An 18,760-nucleotide genomic window follows, 5' to 3' on the forward strand; every position below is an offset into this window, starting at 1 on the left:
AGCAACTACTAGACATTTCTGAGATGGAAGAGAAGTTATGTTATCCAGACACTCAGGACTTCCCCCAGTGAACTAAATGTAGAAATAAGGTAAGAAGGGAACGTACTCGTCATTCTACCTAGTCAGCAATGAGGTGCTACTTCTCCGATCTTGATAGAAATACTGAGCCTGCTCCTGTGACTTCTGTTTTGTTAAGGATAGTGGAATATTCATGTACAATGAATCTATGAAGATACACATTCCAAGAAAAATCATTTTGTTTAACACTACTTTAATTTACAAGCCAAGAAGAAAATAACGCTTACCTTAAATATACAGGGAACATCTTTGCGTGTAGCGTGTATTACATCAGATGCAAGTACAGAGCTCACAGAAAAATCTTCATCTCTGTATAAAAAAAAAAAAAAAAAAAGATGGAGTAAAAGGCAGAAAAAGGACACTAGATGTATATGATCGAAGTACCATCTTTAAATGCTTTCTGTTGCTAACATGTAAAAGAAAGTTACTAACAAGTGGTATTTCTATAAAACTCTCTCAGCCTTCTAGTCCAATTATAAAACAATTTAGGTATGTAATCAAACTTTAAAAGGCTGCTCACATCATAATCAGACAAACAAAAGGAGATGATGGACGGAGTGCTGAAACATTTCAGACACTCACCCCTAGTCACAGATCTGGGTTGAATCCATCTTTGCTCTTTAGCTCTTTCGTGGACCGGAAACAAGCATCCTGGGACAGTCGAGACGGATTTGCATTTAGCTGTGGCTGAACTGGGGTGGTGTAGTGAGCTAAAGAACAATGATGAATTCAACCCAGATCCGTGACTGTGGGTGAGAGTCTGAAAAGTTTCAGTGCTCCGTCAATCATCTACTTGTGTTTGCTACATCATAATAAGGACAGCAAAATTAATATTTAAAGCTTTACTTGATTAATTAGCTCTTGATGGTGAAGTGCCCCCAGTGTTTTGTGGCCCGGTCATAAATTTACTTTAAATTGTAATTTTTACGATCAATTATTGTTTCTGAACAAGTTACTTACCTTTGGTAATGCCTTATCTGGTAGAGACTATGTAGCCACAGGTTCCTTAACTTACAATTATCTTCAGGCATCAGACTGAATCTGGAAATTTTTCGTGAGCAGTACCCCTGCATGCCGGTAGATAGCGTGGTTTGGCGTGGTCTGCGGCAGTAGTGACATGCACAGTGCCTATATAGGTGCAACCCCTGAGCGCTGTCAGTCTGTTTTCATGACTTTCCACATGTGGAGTCACAAACAAAACTGACCACTGGTGTGGAAAACTGGGGTCCTGAAATGAGGCACTGTCCGTAGGATTCTATTCGCAGAGGGGGGGCATGGGTAGGTCGGTAAGGAATATGCGGCAAGATAGAGGCTCTACCAAGATAAGGCGTTATCGTAGGTACATAACTTGTTCATGATAGAGACTTCTAGCTGTAGATTACTTACCTCACAATAGATACCCTAGCAATTCCTCCCAGCAGGTGGGTTTGCGAAACAATTTCACACTAAACAGTCCTGCAGGTCTGAACGGCAAAGTGCCCATCCCTATGGAACTGACTATCTAGGCTGAAGTGCTTGGTAAACGTGTGCAGAGATGTCCATGTTCCTGCCTGGCAGATGGCCTGGACCAGAAACCTGCATGCTAACACAATGGTTGCAGCCTTGGCTGTTGTGGAATGACCACTAAACCCTTACGGGGTTGCTTTTTGGTCAGTGCATAGCTGATTTTGATACAGAGTACGATATATTGGGCGATGGTCATTTGTTCATCCAACTGGAACTCTTTTGTGCGCTTAAGGTAGCACCCCAATGCTCTTTTTGCGGTCCAGCTGGTGGAGTTGCTCCTCTTCTTTCAAGGAATGAGGTGGTACATGAAAGGCAGACGGACTGTCCTACGTGAAAGGGAGAAACCACCTTCGGCAGAAAGGTACCTCTAGAGCGAAGGACCAGCTTATCTGGGAAAATTTTGCAGTATGGAGGCTTAGCTAATGAAGCCTGGAGCTCACTGACCCTCTGGGCAGATGTTATTGACACTAGAAAGGTAGTCTTGATAGTAGTCTGAGGGAACAGCTGTGGAGCGGCTCCAAAGGAATGCACATGAGGAACGTCAGAACTAAATTTAAGTCCCACTGATGCATGATGAAGGGTGAATGAGGGAACACATGTTTGAGACCTCTCAGAAACCTATGTAGAATAGGGGAATTGAAGAGGGATGGCTGATCGGGCAACCACAGAGATGGCAAAAAGATAGACTTTTAAGGTGCCCAAAGCTGAGCCTTGCTGGGAAAGAGAGAGAATAAACCAAAGGACCGGGGGAATTGGTGGAGGGGGCTGAAAGGGTATCAACCTGTTTCTCTACACACCATGCCCCAAACTTGCCCTAATGGCAGGCGTATTCCCTTTTGGTGCAGGGATGCCTGGCTGCCAAGATGATATTACAGACTTCGGGAGCAAGGTCGAAAGGAGTCAACTATTGCTGCTCAATGTCCACGCATGAATATGGAGTGTTGACAGGTTTGATTAGAGAACCCTCCACTGCTGCTGCAATTGGAGGATCGATGGCCATGGTCAACAGCTCTGGATACCAAACTCTCCAGACCCAGGCCACAATGTTGCCTTGGGCCTAGTCACTCCTTGATTTTCATGAGAACTCTGAGCAGATGCGGTATTGGTGGAAAGGCGTACAGGAGGCCAGAGCTAGACTTGAGACAAAAAGTGTCTCAGAGCGAGAGCCGCCTTGGAGACTCCAGTGAGCAGAAGTGCTGATATTGCGTGTTCTCTGTGTTGGCGAACAGACCTAATAAAGGCTCTCCCCACTGCTAAAAGAGACCTTGCATACCTCTAGATAGAGATGCCCTTCATGATCTGACAGGCATCTTCGGCTGAGTTTGTCCACCCTAGTGTTTAGAGAGCCCGTCAAGTGTTGAACCACAAGGGAAATGCCCTGATGTTCCAGCCATGTCCAAAGTCGCAAGGCCTCTTGACAAATGGTCCATGACCCCACCCGCCCTGTTTGCTGCAGTACCACATGATGGCGGTGCTGTCTGTGAATACCTGCACTAGTCTTCCTTTAAAGGAGGGTAGAAGGGCTTTTAATGCAAGTTGGATCGTGCGGAACTCCAACAGGTTGATGTGGAGTCCATATACCACCAGAGGCCTCTGATCGCCACTTCTTTCACATGGCCGCACCAGCCCAGGAGTGACACACATGTCACCACGGTCAGGTCTGATTGGGGAAAGGAGAGAGGTCTGTCTTTGACCTAATTGTTGTTCGTTAATCACCACTGCAGATATTTTGTAGTGCCCTGAGATCCAGACAATGTCAGAGAGATTCTCCAGATGCTGCGCCCACTGGATTGTCAGGTCACACTGCAGAGCTCACATATGCCAGCGGGCATGTATCAAGCAGGATACAGGAGGCCATGCGGACAAGCAACCTAAGAGTCCATCTCACCGAAACCCACAATAGAATCTGAATCTGAATATGAATGAACCCCAGTGAGTGCAGGAGGACCATCCTAATCTGGAGGTGGGATACACCTGCCTGGAACGAGCCAGTCGTCGAGATAGGAGGAAGACTAGCACCCCTGATTTTCGTAGATGAGCTCCTACCATGGCCATCACCTTGGTGAAAACCCAAGGCGCTCTGGTAAGGCCAAAGGGGACCATGGTGAACTGAAAGCTTGTGACGCAAGTCCAACACTACCATCCAGTCTACCAGGTCCAGGGTACTTGTGAAAGTGTGAGCATTTTGAATTTCACCTTAAAGGAAGAAATAGATAGGGCGCAGGTCTAATATAGGACGACGGTCTCGGTCCTTCCAGGGCACCAGAAGGTATCAGGAACAGCAACCACAACCAACTTCTGATGCTGGCATCCTCTCTATGGTTCTCTTGGCCAAAAGAGCTGCCACTTTCTTGAGGAGTAAAAAGAGGTGGTCCTCTGTCAGCCTGTCGTAGGTGGATGGCATGGGTGGAGGTGTAGTCACAAAGGGGTGGGATTAGCTCCATTGGACATAATGGAGAACCCAGCAGTCTGATGATATTGACCTCCAGTGGTGCAGGTAATGACATATCCTGTGCCCAACGGTTGCCCATGATGCTCAGGCTGCCTGGCATACAGTCTGGGGGTGCCGTGTTCTCGGCCACGCAGTGGCTGGGAAGCTTGCTGACCGTGGGGGCTGAGCAGGTAGAGACTCGACTGGAAGCCCCTTCCGTTGCCATGAAAGGCGCAAAAGGGGGACTGGGCCATGGAAAGGCCCAATAACGTGGACGTAGCTCTGCTGTCCTTGAAGCGCTCCAGCGCTGACTCCACCTTATCTCCACTGATGCGGCAGCCATCAAAGGGCATGTACATAACTGAAGTTTGGACATCCCCTGAAAAGCCAGTTGTGGCGCCGTGAGGCCACCAATGAGAAACCGCTCTGCCTAGCGAGTTGGTCGTGTCCAGCCCACATCGGATTGTGAACTTAGCCGTGTCAGCCGTAGCTTGGGAGAGTATGGCCCAGGCCTCCTCAGGGAACACAGGCAACACCTGCACAAACAAATTCCAAAGAGAATGGGAGTAACGGCCCAAAAGGCATGTAGTGTTCACAGACGTCAATGCCAGGCTGGAGGAAAAAAACGTTTTCTTACCCAAGGTGTCCAGTCTTTTGGATTCCCAATCCAGTGGGGTGGTGGGGAATGAGCCAGGATTTATTTTGCAAGTGGAGGCTTGGGCCATCAAGCTCTCCAGGGTAAGGAGTTGGGTGAGGAAAGAGGGATCCCCTGGAGCATGGCAATGGTGGCAGGCAATTGTTGTGTTCACAGGAGCCACTTGGACCAGGCCCTGAACAGGATGTACAGAGGGCTTCATGAAATGGGAGAAGAGTGTCTGAAGTTGTAACTCCCAGTTGAGCACCTTCATCAAGACATTAGTCTTGACAGACACAGAGGACAGCTGAAGGGCCAGGAACTCGGTCGCCCTCCTTCCCATTAGGAGATTAGGGGCTGGTATTCTTCTGGGACTGTAGTGTAGTTCAAAAGGTGGTCTTTTATCTCTCTCTCAGGACTCGATTTCCCAGATACCCGCAAGGGTAAGCCTGAAACACTGGAGCTGGATTTCTCGGCAAGAGAAAAGACAGCGTCTCTCTCAGTGCGTCAGCTGGATGGTCGGCTTCCTTCGGCACTTGCAGCTGCAGGGCATCGGGCAAGTAGATAGTCGATCTGCTCCAAACCACCTTGTGTTTGACTGGGCAAACCTGGGCATATTTATACTTTGAAGGTGCCGAGTTTGACGCATGTTTGGACTTAATATAGTCACTCAAGGGCAAAATTTTGGGAAAACGCCAGGAGTTCTTGGAGAACTTAATATTCAAGCAGGGGGAAGTTCCTAGCTGCTGAAGGCGGGTTTTTCCAAGGAATCGTTAATTCTCAGAACCTGGTGGAAGTAGCCATGCCGTATTTGGGCTGTATGGCTTAGACCAAATAGGGTAGTGATTTCTATGCCTATATGCTAAAGTATACCTATATAAGGGCATGAATCGGGAAAATTACACTAGGGGCCTAGATTAGATTAGAACATGTCCAGCGGCCCCTCCCAATTTTCACCAAGTCCCAACCCATAATAAGAGGGTTCAGGCTCCGGCTGGAGAGTATGGCTCCAGTCTGCACCGGATTTGGTGTCTGGAAACGCCCCTTCGGTTCTGTGTCAGAGTCGAGAATAAGAATGGGGACGGCACTGCTGGAGGGTGCAGCTGGTGTGGCGAGTGTCAACAGTGGGAAACCTGTGTTTGGGAAGGTCGAGGTGGCACATCCGGCACTGGCTTGGATTCATCTATGGATGTAAGGGGACGGAATGGCGCTGAGGGCAGACCAGCCGGGGGAACCAGTAGGGGCATCTCCCGAAACCAGAGGGCCCAAAGGAGCTCCAGCAGGCAGCCCAAATATGAGGTACATAGCCTCACTGAATTGCTTATGTGGGCAGGGCCGCGCCAGAAAACTCTAGGGGAGTCGGAGCTGGCACAGGAGAAGGCTCAATCGCAGAGGCTTCGAGTGATGAAGCTCCCTCACCTTGTCAGATGACTTTGATGGATGGAGTGAAGTCAAAGATCTTTGACTTCTTGTTCTTCAATTTGTAGGATTACTGGAGTGGCTGCGACTTTGACTGCTTCGAAGATCGATGGCTCAGAGACCGATCCTGGGACATTCTTCTTGACCGGGATCGAGACTGTTGCGGCACCAAGTGGCAAGGAGCTTGAGGGATCTCTCTTTCAATGCCTTGGGGAACAAGGTGCGATAATCAATGTAGCTCATGGTACTGTGGTCGTGCTCAAGGCACCAGAGACAGACGAAGTGCAGGTCCGTCACCGACATTTGCCGGTGGCAGGGGTCCCCTGATGGGATACAGTCTTCCTCGTGGACATCCCTGCCACACAAGGAGACAAGTCTAAAAAACACGAGAACAAGAAGTTGAAAAAAGGCAGTCAAAAAGTGATTGGGGTTAGCCCTCTCTAGATCTGCGTTGACTGGGGCGGAAAGGAAAGAATTGACGTCAGCGTGCTGAGGTGGCGCCAATATAGGCATCACGCATGTCACTTCTGGTGCCACGCAGAGCCGAACGACTGCAACTACCAGCAAGCAGGGAATATTTCACTAAATGGTAGTAGTGGTTCCACAAAAGGAAATTACAGCACAATCAAAACACAAATATACTCTATCTAATACAAAAAGTAACATGTGAGATTGTTATTGAAAGTTGAGGTGCTAAATTAGTTAAAAACACCCTTCTACTAGAAGTTGATATTAGCATATCTTTGAAAAAACATATGCTCAAACCATGAAATAATAGAACCTTATGACAGCCCTCTCATAAGTACACCGAAAAGACCATTAAGTCCTCGGATAGCATCAAGACTGTATATGCAATTATACAAAGAATTACAACAACTCAAAGTTGGAAAGTATCTCTTCTCTTAATGTAAATGCGCAAAAAAATTTCATGAAAGATAGTAATTCCACTGCTTTCACAACAATCAGCCGACACGTGTTTCGTCCAAAAGACTCTTTCAAAACTTTCAAAAAATGTTCAAACAACTGTCAATGTGCCTCTTATGCAGCAATCAAATCCTCCAATTTAGAGTCTTAATGTAAATAAGATTTGTCCCGTTGCTACGATCAATTTCAAGTTTCCCTCTCTTTCTACAACTCGTCTCGAGCACCATATGTCTTGTTTATTGCTCGCCAAAATAGTCCTGTGTGACTCCATTTGAACCCAAGCGTGATAAACAGGGTGTGTTTGGTATGGAGTCCTTAGTGCGTCTCCATTCTAAAACAAAAGTTTAACGGATGTGGCACAGTTACATGACTCCAGCTCCATACCGTACTGCTCACAAAACATTTCCAGATCTTGTCTGACACCTGAGAATAATTCTAAAGTAAGGAATCCGTGGGTAGAAGGCTCTATCAGATATTTTGACCAGACATTGACATCTAAGTGAACTGTAGTTAAAAAAAATATACTTTTCTATTAATTGGAAGAAAGCTTATCCCGCCACCAAACTCAAACCTCAAATCACTTATTTAGAAGGGCTTCCAAACCATTTGGTGGTACTATCTTGTTGCATTTGCAATATGTTGGCTCTTTTCAAAGTACTTCCGGTCTCCAAAAGACAATTGGAAATTAAATTGTATAATTCATAAGTGTATTTAAAAAAGAAATACAGAATATTAATTATTCACAAGATGAATTTGCTTACTTGCTCTGGAGCTTAACAAATTCCTCCTAAAAGCTGAAAACAATGTATTGCTCTGTCAAAATCTCAGAGGCTTTTATTTTCATAAACAAAATTAATTATTCTATTAGATCGAGTAATTTTGTATCATTATGGTTACGTCTGTGTATGTTTAACCATGCAAACAATATCCAAACTCAATCACTCGTATAAGGGGTTGGAAAGAACCAGTATGCCACTGCCTTTTCTCTGGCTGCTAACTTTGCTGCCCTAATGGAGGTATGCCTTAGCACTTCCACGCCAGAGCATCTAACACCTCATGGGAATTGGTCGATTGAGCACGAGTCCATGCAGTCCTCTGGCTTCCTGTTGACTCAAACATCTGTAGTTAGCCCCCCTTTTTTCCTTCATGACTTATCTGTCTCAAAGATACAGTGTAGTCCCACCACAGTAAAACATGCATAGGCTGGTCAATTATCAGTTTATTTTTTGTGTGGATTTTAGTGGTGTTTCCAAACCTTTTGAAATCAGTGTTTATTCAGCTGCCTAACCTGCAAAATAGACAAACTGTGCTTTCCCAGAGCTTACAAAAAAAGTTTGTGCAGTGATTGTTATAAAGCACATGTTTAATTTAAAAGGCGATATAATGCAGAGAATATAGTGGCTGCCCACTGGAAGTGAACACAAAGTCCTGCGCACTCAAATCAAGTATACTGGAAGTGTATCAAATGGACTTATGTTAGACTATTGTAAGCATAGAAAGTCTGAGTATTGCACTCTCACATTTCATTATTTCTCTCACTTTGTCAGCACTCTGTCTAATTTACAAAATTATTAATGGATTAACAAAGTTAGAGTGCTATGTTCAAATGATTAAAAAAACAATTCCTGGACACAGTTGGTGGTGTTATGGAATACTATGACATTGCAGGGTGGCCAACCCTGTCAAAAGCATAGTACCTTGTGAAGCCTTTCATATTTTAAATTACAGCAGATTAATTGGTAGCCCTGAATTCTAAAGCATCTTAAACTAGAGGCTTTAAGTATGCCCGCCACTGCTTTTCGCACTTTTTTATGCTGCTGCTGTGTGGACATTAACAGCTGCCATTTGTCCTTTAACTGACATCACATTGTATTCTGGGACTTGAAATGTTGCTGGTAACATTGCAACTATGGGCTCAAAAAGCCCAGCAGTAAAGTGCACTTAGGTAATGTAGGAAAGTGTCCCTTTTTGCATAACTCTCCAAGTTTTAGATTGCTGCTGCTGCTGTTTTTTTATTCTAACGTGCACTGGGCTGTCCAGCCTCATTTAAACTGTTTATAAAATGGTTCACTTGATTTTGTTTTCCGCACTGTGTCACGTATTTTTGCGCTTTAAAATTTACCACATTTGATCTCCACAACTTTGGGGGACTAGAAGGGTTCAGGAATCTTTAAGATTTGTTCTCTTACCTTTGAAAAGCCTATTGCTCCTTGCGTCTGCTCCTTGGTCCATCGCAGCTTCTGCTGATTGTGTGGAGGGAGACCCGAGGCTACATTCTCCTTCACTTCCGTCTGGACAGTGACGGGCGCCATCTTGGAACGGAGACTGTCTAGTCTCTCACAAGACCTCCGGCCCCACACTAGAAAAGAAGGAAATGGCACTAACGTGCAGCAGGCGCACCGGTGGCGCGCCGAAGGCAAGCCCGTCTGCGCCCGTCCGTGTCCACAACGCAGCCAGCGCCAGCCAGGCTGCTGGTTTTCAAACAGATAAAGTATTCACGTCAAACTTTCTTAGACAATTGAATACAAAAAAGCAGTGTGGACACTATCTGGACGCGGACAAAATCAGGTGCCCTGTTACTTGCTGGAAATGTCAAACACAGGTACCAACAGTCGAATTTAATCAAACCAGGATAAAAGACAAAGGAAGTATCCACCAGGCGGTAATAAAAGGGGGTCTGATTAATGCACGCTCCTTAGTTAAACATGCACTGGACATCAGGGAGCTAATTATAGATAATGAGTTAGACTTTCTATGTATTACCGAAACTTGGCTCAAAGAGGACTGCAATCCGGATATTGCTGTAGCTCTGCCCCCTAATTTTACCATCTGCAGGAAAGACAGCGAGGTTGGCAGGGGGGGGGGGTGGCTTTTATCAATAGAGACACTCTCCAATGGAAGACATTTAGTCTACATGAGCTTAAGGGAACGAATAGTCTTGGCTTCTGCTGTGCAATAAACGGATCATCTTCATTCTCTGGAATGTTAGTTTACCGCCTGCCAGGCAATAGTAATACCTTTCTGGACTCAGTAGGGGACACCCTTAGTCAAGCCCTGCTGAGATACGCACATGTTACCTTGCTATTAGATATTAATCTACACCTTGAATGTAGTAACAATCCGGGGGCTATTACCTTTCTAGATTCACTCCATTGGGTATGTATAAATTAGTGCAAGGGCCGACACACAGGGAAGGACATACCATAGATGTAGTCTGCTCCAACCTTACCTCAATTCAGGTAGAGACTCCCATTCAGCAGGCCTGGTCAGATCATTATTTTATTCCCCTGACCATTCCAACACCTAAGTCGGAACATGTAGCCATGAACAGCATCACAGGGGTGCCCTGATGTAAACGGCATCTGCTAGACACTCATCACAGCCTACCTATAATTGCCCAAAATAAGATACCTACCCTAACTGGTGAACCAGTAGAGGATTCCCACCGTTTCCACAACTGGATGACAACCATAAGTGAGGAATTAATTCCATTAAAGCACACCACCAGAAAGGGTAATAGGAAATCACATAATGAGCCTGGTTCACCAAAGCTCTAGCACAGCAACATGTGCACTGTAAACAACTCAAACGAAGATAGAGAAGGGGATATGAAGTAGCCAATTTACATATTTTCCAAAATTATAGGAAACAATATCATTTGGCCATTAAATTAGCCAAAAAGCAAAATGCTACTTACCAGTATGCATCTGTTCTTGGCATGTAGAGCTGCAGATTACCAAACTTAGCATTAGATCACCACCTGGTGTTGGGCTAGGATGAGATCATGTTGTTGTCGTCTTGGAAAAAATCTTTTGTAGTCACGAGATAGGTGACTCCTCCCTTGGACGATAGTGCGCATGGGCATCGGCTCCATCCTTAGATTGTTTTTCGCCATGATGGGAAATGAAGGAATTAGTAGAAGTAAAGAAAAGGATGTCCATGCGTGTGCATCTAAGTAAGATAAAACTGGAACAGATACAGGTCCCGGGGAGGCGGGAAGGCGTGTAGTAATCTGCAGCTCCACATGCTAAGAACAGATGCATACTGGTAAGCAGCATTTTCCGTTTGAGGCACATGAGCTGCAGATAGTACACTTAGCATCGATTGTGCAGCAGTGTCTCCCCTAGCGGTGGTCACCTGTATCTGCTGAAGTAGTTTGAAAGAGAGTTTTAAGGACAGCTTGGCCTACTGCAGCTTGCTGCTTGGCTTGTACATCAACACAGTAGTGTTTAGTGAAGGTGTGTGTTGTAGACCATGTTGCTGCCTTGCATATGTCCTCTAGGGGAATGTTCCCTAAGAAAGCCATAGAGGCTCCTAGTTTGCCTGTGGAGTGCGCTCTAGGAGGAACTGTTAATGTACGTTTTGCTTTTTGATAGCATATTTGTATACATTTTTCAATCCACCTTGCAATTCCACCCTTAGAGATGGGGTTGCCTTTATGAGGTGGAGAGAAAGACGCAAACAATTGTTTAGTTTTTCGAAAAGATTTAGTTCTATCTATATAGTAGAGAAGAGCTTTTTTAACATCTAGTGTGTGTAGAGCTCTTTCTGCTAGAGTCAGGGTTTTGGAAAAACACAGGTAACTCTACAGATTGGTTTAAATGAAAAGGAGTAATGACTTTTGGAAGGAATTTAGGATTAGTTCTAAGAACCACTTTGTTACGATGTAGTTGTAAAAATGGTTCTTGTATTGTGAAAGCTTGTATCTTACTTACTCTTCTAAGAGAGGTAATAGCAATAAGGAAAGCTGTTTTCCGTGTGAGGAATTGCAATTCACATTTGTGTAAAGGCTCAAAAGGAGGTCCCACGAGTCTTGTAAGAACAACGTTTAGGTCCCACACTGGAGAAGGTGGTAACCTGGGAGGAATGATTCTTTTTTTTAATCCTCCCATAAATGCCTTAAAAGCAGGCACTCTAAAGAGAGACAGATGTTGTCTGTTTTGTAAATACGCTGCAATTGCTGCAAGGTGCAGGCGTATGGATGAATATGCTAAGTTACATCTTTGTAAATGTAAAAGGTAGCAAATGATATTCTGGATAGACGCGTCCAGGGGATCAATTTGGTTATTATTGCAATAAATGGCAAATCTCTTCCATTTAGCAGCATAACAAGCTCTGGTAGTAGGTCTCCTGGCCTCTTTAATGATGTTCATACAGTCTGGTGGTAGGTTAAGATAACCAAACTTTAAGACTTCAGGAGACAGATCGCTAAATTCAGTTGATTTGGGTCTGGATGTCTGACGTCTCCATGGTTCTGCGTTAGCAGGGATGGTGTGAGGCTTAGCTTTTGGTGTGGAATTAGAGAGAGTTCTAGCAGTGTGGTAAACCCACTGGCAGTCCCAAGCTCACCTGTCCAGTTCTGCTGAGACGGACACACCCGTGCCAGAGGGTCCTCAGACCCCTCCCAATCCCCCTCGTCTCCCATCTCCAGGTGTGCAGGTTCAAAGGATGGGGCTGTTTCGTGGAAGTTAAAGTCTCCAAACGACGTCGGCGCCAGAACCGAAGGCAGGATCGGGGATGGCGTCGCCCGGGGCGGCGCCGGGGGCGACACCCTAGGAGCCGAAGCACCAGACCCGCTAGGCCCCCCAGCCGGGCCCGAAGGCGCCACGGAACCCGGCGTAGGAGGGAGAGACCTCATGGCCATGAGGTAGCGCTCAATCTCCTCTGGCGTCGCGTCATTCCAGGGACCGGAAGGTATGGGGCAGGTTGCGACGCCCGCGACTCCGTCTGAGCCGCGTGGGTGGTGTCACCCGAACCCCCGGCCGCGCCACGAGAGCGTCGAGGTGGGTCGGAAGAGCGAGGACGCCTTTCCGACCTCTCATGCCTCTTACCTGAGGATCTTGATCCCAAAGACCGATGCCGACTCTCGGAACTACTAGGGCTCCAACCCCGCGACCTCCTGTGGGACCGGGACCTTGAACGGCGCGGGGCCGACTGCCGGAGCTCAAGCCGCTTGCGGGACCGCTCCTGCCTAGCCTTGGACGTCAGGGCCCAGCAGTCGGAGCAGGTTCGGTCATCGTGGTCGAGGCCTAGACACTGAAGACACCGGCGATGTTGGTCGGTAACCGACATCAATCGGCTGCACTTGGAGCACGGTTTGAACCTGGGCATCCCTACCGGCACTGTCGGAGTCAATCGACTCGAAAAACAGATCAAAAAGATCAAAGATTTAGTCAAAAAATGACTAAAAGGATACTACTTCTCCGGATCTGCGCTTAGCTGGCGGGGAAAAAAGAAGAACTGATGTTTGCGCGCGAGGGCGTCGTCTAATTACTCCGGCGATGTCATCCCGGCGCAAACGACGCCGACGATGGATGCGGAGCCGCAGATGACGCCTACCAATGCGCAGGGGTACTGCTACGCAAAAGTTTCCAGATCCAGTCTGACGCCTGGGGATATTCTAAGGTAAGGAATCTAATAGTAACCCGTTTCTTTCAAATGTCTAGATAAGGGAAGACATGTATTTGTTGTCTCCTGAGATGTGCTGCTACTACTGCTAGGCACTTTGTGAAAACTCTTGGTGCCGTTGTCACTCCGAATGGAAGGACTTTGAACTGATAATGTTGTCCTTCCAGTACAAACCTCAGATACTTCCTGCGAGCAGGATGTATAGGAATGTGAAAGTAGGCGTCCTTTAGATCTAGTGTTGTAAGTAAATCACCTTGTTGCAGCAGTGGGAGCACTTGTTGTAAAGTGATCATATCAAAATGATCTGATTGTATGTAATGATTGAGGGGCCTGAGGTCGAGAATTGGTCTTAGTGTCCCGTCCTTCTTGGGTATTAGAAAATATAGCGAGTAAACCCCTGTTCCTTGCTGTTGTAAAGGAACTATTTCTATCGCGTCCTTTTGAAGAAGTGACAGAACTTCTTGTTTGAGCAGAGTAAGCTGTTCTGCAGACATTGAACGCTGCCTGGGTGGTGTGTATGGAGGAGTTGCTATAAGTTCGAGGTAGTAGCCATACTGGATAATTTGTCTTACCCACTTGTCTGTTGTGATGGAATTCCAGACAGGTAGGAATTGTGTTAATCTGCCACCACAGGAGTGAAATGCTGTCAAGGAAGCAGAGGGAAGTCACTGTTTTGTAGTGGAAGAGTTTCGATTATTGTTGTTAACCCAACCTCTTCCTTTGTTGTTGTTTCCTCTATATCCTCCTCTAAAATATCCCTTGTTAGAGGATGGTTGTGTGTTGGATTTGAAGGATGTTGTATTGTCTGCTCCAGCCTGTACGGAGCCTCCTCTGTTGAAGGATCGCCGAAAGAAACTTTTAGCTTGTGTGGACTGTAAAGCTCCCATACATTTGACAGTATCTGTATCCTTCTTCATCTTTTCAAGTGCAGTGTCTACCTCTGGTCCAAACAGTTGATTTTGATTAAATGGTTGATTTAAAATGGCAGTTTGCACTTCCTGTTTAAACCCTGAAATGCGTAGCCACGCATGTCTTCTAAGTAGGACACTAGTATTTACAGCTCTAGATGCAGTGTCTGACACATCTAGTGCGCACTTGATCGAGGCATTAGAAATTAGCTTGCCTTCTTGTATAAGGTTGTTTGCATGCTCCTTATATTGGTCAGGTAGATGTTTTAGAAGTTTCTCTAATTTATCGTAATGAGCCCTATCATAACTTGAAAGGAGGGCTTGTGTGTTAGCTATACGCCATATGTTGGTAGCTTGCGCAGCTATTCTTTTGCCTGAAGCATCTATTACTTTGGATTCTTTGTCAGGTAGGGGTGCCTCACCTGACGTTTGTGAGTTTGCCCTTTTCCTAGCATTTGACACAACTAGTGAATCTAATGGTAGTTGTCCTTTAATATAGGCTGGATCTTCAGGTGCAGGCCTATATATTTTCCAAATTCTAGGGTTCAGGATCCTAGTACATACAGGGTCTTTAGATATCTCTGGAGCATGTTTGATGACCCCTTTAATCATGGGAAGAATTTGAACAGACCTTTGAGATTGTTCAAATGTGTCTAACAGAAAATCTTCCTCTGCCTCATCAGAATGCCTTGTGACTCCATGGTAAATGGCAGCTCTGTTCAGCAGGTGCCCAACACCAATGTTATCTTCTGGGGGAGAAGGTTTTGATGGATACGACTGTGGGTCAGGGATATCTGGCACATCCATCTGAATTGTGCCCGTGCTTCCCTTCTCCAGTGAGCCGTGATCTGGACGATCTCCTTGAAAAACACGCGGGATATACTGAAATTAACGCGCCACTGATGGTAACCATACTGCGCCCATTATCTCACGCCTACTCAGCCCTAACTGCACCTGACAAATGAATGCATCCTTCCCCGTAGGTCCCAATCCAACAGCTCATCCTGACCTGAGTTACCTTCCCCGTTTTAAGGATCAGCCTTCGTAAATCCAATCTCTCTTTTCCAATGTCACTGCGCCGTTTACACAAAATTATTCACTGTATAGACAAATTGAGTACCCAGCACCGTTAAGTCTTCACTAATGCGCCGGTCAATTCTGACCCTCCTTCCTCTATTCCAAATACTCTCCCGCACTGCGCCGTATGTAACTAATTGTTTTTAAATTCGTCATTTCTCTGAAATGTTTTCTTATTGTTCCAAAGTTGAGCTCTGTCCTTTAAATAAAACACCTTTCGCACTGCGCCGTCGACTCTCCAAGGTGGTAGCTCTCCTTCTACTTTCGCCGCCTACGCCGAGCACCGATCACAGTCTCTAGACAAACCAAACTTCACTATCTTAATTAAGGTTGCTGCACCGCTGTTCACTGCACAGCATATCAACTTTGGTCCAGTACTAAGCATGTCAGCAATGAACGGTCCTTGTGGTGCGAATAGTAAACCTGTTGCCATTTATTATCACTACTTGTATTCATGTCACACCTGTTCTCCTTAACATGCCTGGCCGCGTAATCACATTGTTTTTCCCTTCTCTCCCTCATTTTCTGCCCTCAAATGTTGTCTGTATGGAGTATGAAAGGCAACTGTTTATAATTCCAAGACAAACATGATTTATATATTTGTCCTGAAGATGATGCCATGTATCTTAGTTTTCGGCATCGCAACGTCGGCGACACAATAGGATCATATGTACTTAACATGCTTGTGAATGCTATGTACAATGGTCGTTCAAAACTATAATCAAGTCTGTTCACTGATTATAAGTATACAGACCGATTTGCTCGCTCTTGCCTATATTTGTTGTTTTGTCTTGTTCACTGTAGGTCACGGGTTTTGCCCCCTTGACATTACTTTTTGATTGTGTGCATCGGTAAAATAAATTCCTGTCCGGCTGGACAAAGGACATAAATACTATCCAGGTTGTGTCTTATCCTGATCTCCCAAACTACTAGGGTCCACTGTTTTTTGTAATAAGTTAATGCCCAAGGTCCCTAGTGTACTATCTTCGGGTTCCCTTGTCTCTCATTGCAATGATATTGCAACATACTTTGAAGATAAGATCAAGAATATACAAAAGGGCTTTGGAACACTAAGCGCACCAGAACTTACCAACGGACATGAGCAAGATCATTGGCAGGACAAGCCGGTTCTTCAGGCTTTCCAAACGGTCACCCTAGCCCAGACATATGAAGCGATCCTAGCATGTAAGTCAGGTTCACCACTAGATGCCTGCCCCCCCTACAGTACTACATCAGATCACTGACATAGTGAACCCTGTGGTCAATGACATTGTGAATTCCTCCCTATCCTCCGGCATAGTGCCAGATGAATGGAAATTTGCTATAATAAAGCCATTGAAGAAAAAACTAAATATGGATTCTTCTAATCTCACTAATTACAGGCCTATATCCCTTCTACCTATTTTAGGTAAGATTACTGAGAGAATGGTCCACAAGGAAATTTCCAGTTTTTGTGAAGCAGCTCAGAACCTCCATTCTCGTCAATCTGGTTTTCGCCCTAAACATTCTACTGAAGCTGCACTACTGGAAACATCGGACACCCTGAAATTTATTACAGATAGCGGCAAGAAGGCAGTATTGATCCTTTTCGATCTGTCTGCTGCGTTTAATAGCATCGCTCATAACATCCTACTAGTCAGACTAAAATCCTGCAGCATTTCCAACACGGCACTGGCATAGATCACATCCTTCCTGTCGAACCGGAGACAAGCTATCTCCCTGGGCACCTTTCTCTCCTCAGAATGCACCATTACAAGGGGTCTCCTACAGGGTGCATCACTCAGCCCACTTCTCAACATTTATATGGCTCCACTTATTTCCCGCATTGCAGCTTACGGGATTAAAACAACATCTTACGCTGATGACACTCAGCTAATCCTGTAGCTTGAAAAGAATTCTATGGAAGCGGAGGAAAATTTCAAATCCTGTCTCACCGCGGTAATTAAATGGATGAAAAGCAACCACCTCTGTTGGAATACGGATAAGACTGAAACACTATTGATAGGGAAAAATAATCCCTTTCAACCCAAGGACTGGTGGCAGATAGAAGCAGCAGCCCCTCCATCCACCGTAGAAATAGAAAAAAAATCAGTTGTATGGTTCGATTCATCCCGCTCTTTCAAACCCCATGTACTGAAGGTGGCGGGTACTTGCTTCGGCCTCATTAGGACTCAGAAAATTCTTTGACCTGCTCCCACTTGCTGCCAGGAAAAGATGTGGCAGTGGCGTTAATACTTTCATGTCTAGATTACTGCAATAGCCTCCTGGTAGGGGTTAATAAATCTACCCTGAAGAAGCTACAGGTGTTGCAACATGCAGCAGCTAGATTGGTCCTGAAGCTCCCCAGTAGGGCGTCAGCCTCAGCAGCCCTGAAAACTCTTCACTGGCTCCCGCTACACAAAAGAATCCTGTTCAAGCTTCTCCTCGCGGCCTTTAGAGCAATGCGCCGCGTAAGGCCAGTATATCTCTCAACAAGATTTAGGCCATACACAACAAGGTGGACACTTAGATCCACTTCCTCAAACCTCCTCAAATTACCAGATTTCAAACTCAAAACCAGGGGTGGGAAGTCGGCGACTGCGTTAGGGGCAAAGGCTTGGAATTCCATTCCAAGCAAACTAAGATCAATGGAATCTGAAGAACAGTTCCGGAAGGCCCTAAAGACATGGATCTATGGAACATCTGATGAATTTTGCATCGCACTCATTTAGATCCTAATCCTTCTCTGCTGAAGCTCGTTATCTGGTAGCGCCAGGAAACTCCTTGGGGAGCAACAGTCTGCGCTTTACAAAAGCCACAGTTCATTTAATTTCATTCACACCAGTACAGAAATCTGGGCCTAAATCCATATTTTTTTCCTCCCAATGCCATTTCAGTTTAGACACAGCCATATGCAAATCAGTTTTAACCCTGTTCCCAATGGGAACAGTCCAGCCCGAACTGCCAGGCCAGGTCCTCCTGGACTGGAAACAAGCATCCCAGGACAGGTTTCGGTGTTTCACCCTTCATCAGCCCGGCTAGCATGACTCCAGTGGCATGGAAAGCACAAGGAAGAGTAAGTCCTGAGGGTCTTGAGCGTAAAGAAAAGGACTTGGGGCTCTTGAAGCATTCCTGTGACCTTCTCTTCCCCGAACGGGATCTCTAAGGAGTCGCACTTGGCAGTGTCGACTACCAGACTGCAAAGAGCTTCAAAGATCACTCCCACAAAGCTTCGACACCATGGACCAGCAAGCAGATGATGACTTTGGCACTCGAGACACCACAAGTAAATAAAATAGGGTTCGGTCACCGACATGGCGTGGTGACAGGCACCACACGACTTGAACCCTGAACGTATAGAGGACATCCCTCAAGGCAAAATGTCAAAAAAAGTCT

At 45.7% G+C, this 18,760-nt stretch overlaps 1 protein-coding gene across 1 annotated transcript in view; it reads right to left on the reverse strand.

Moving 5' to 3' along the window:
* Positions 1–18,760, reverse strand: part of CDC42BPB (CDC42 binding protein kinase beta) — a 900,025-nt gene that overhangs the window by 177,826 nt on the left and 703,439 nt on the right. The window contains exon 27 of the mRNA XM_086937841.1: positions 306–387. Coding sequence (XP_086793967.1) covers positions 306–387 — 82 coding nt within the window. The remainder of the gene's footprint in view (positions 1–305; positions 388–18,760) is intronic.

This window comes from Lissotriton vulgaris, chromosome 9 (genome assembly GCF_964263255.1).
Source record: "Lissotriton vulgaris chromosome 9, aLisVul1.2, whole genome shotgun sequence".
NCBI lineage: Eukaryota > Metazoa > Chordata > Amphibia > Caudata > Salamandridae > Lissotriton > Lissotriton vulgaris.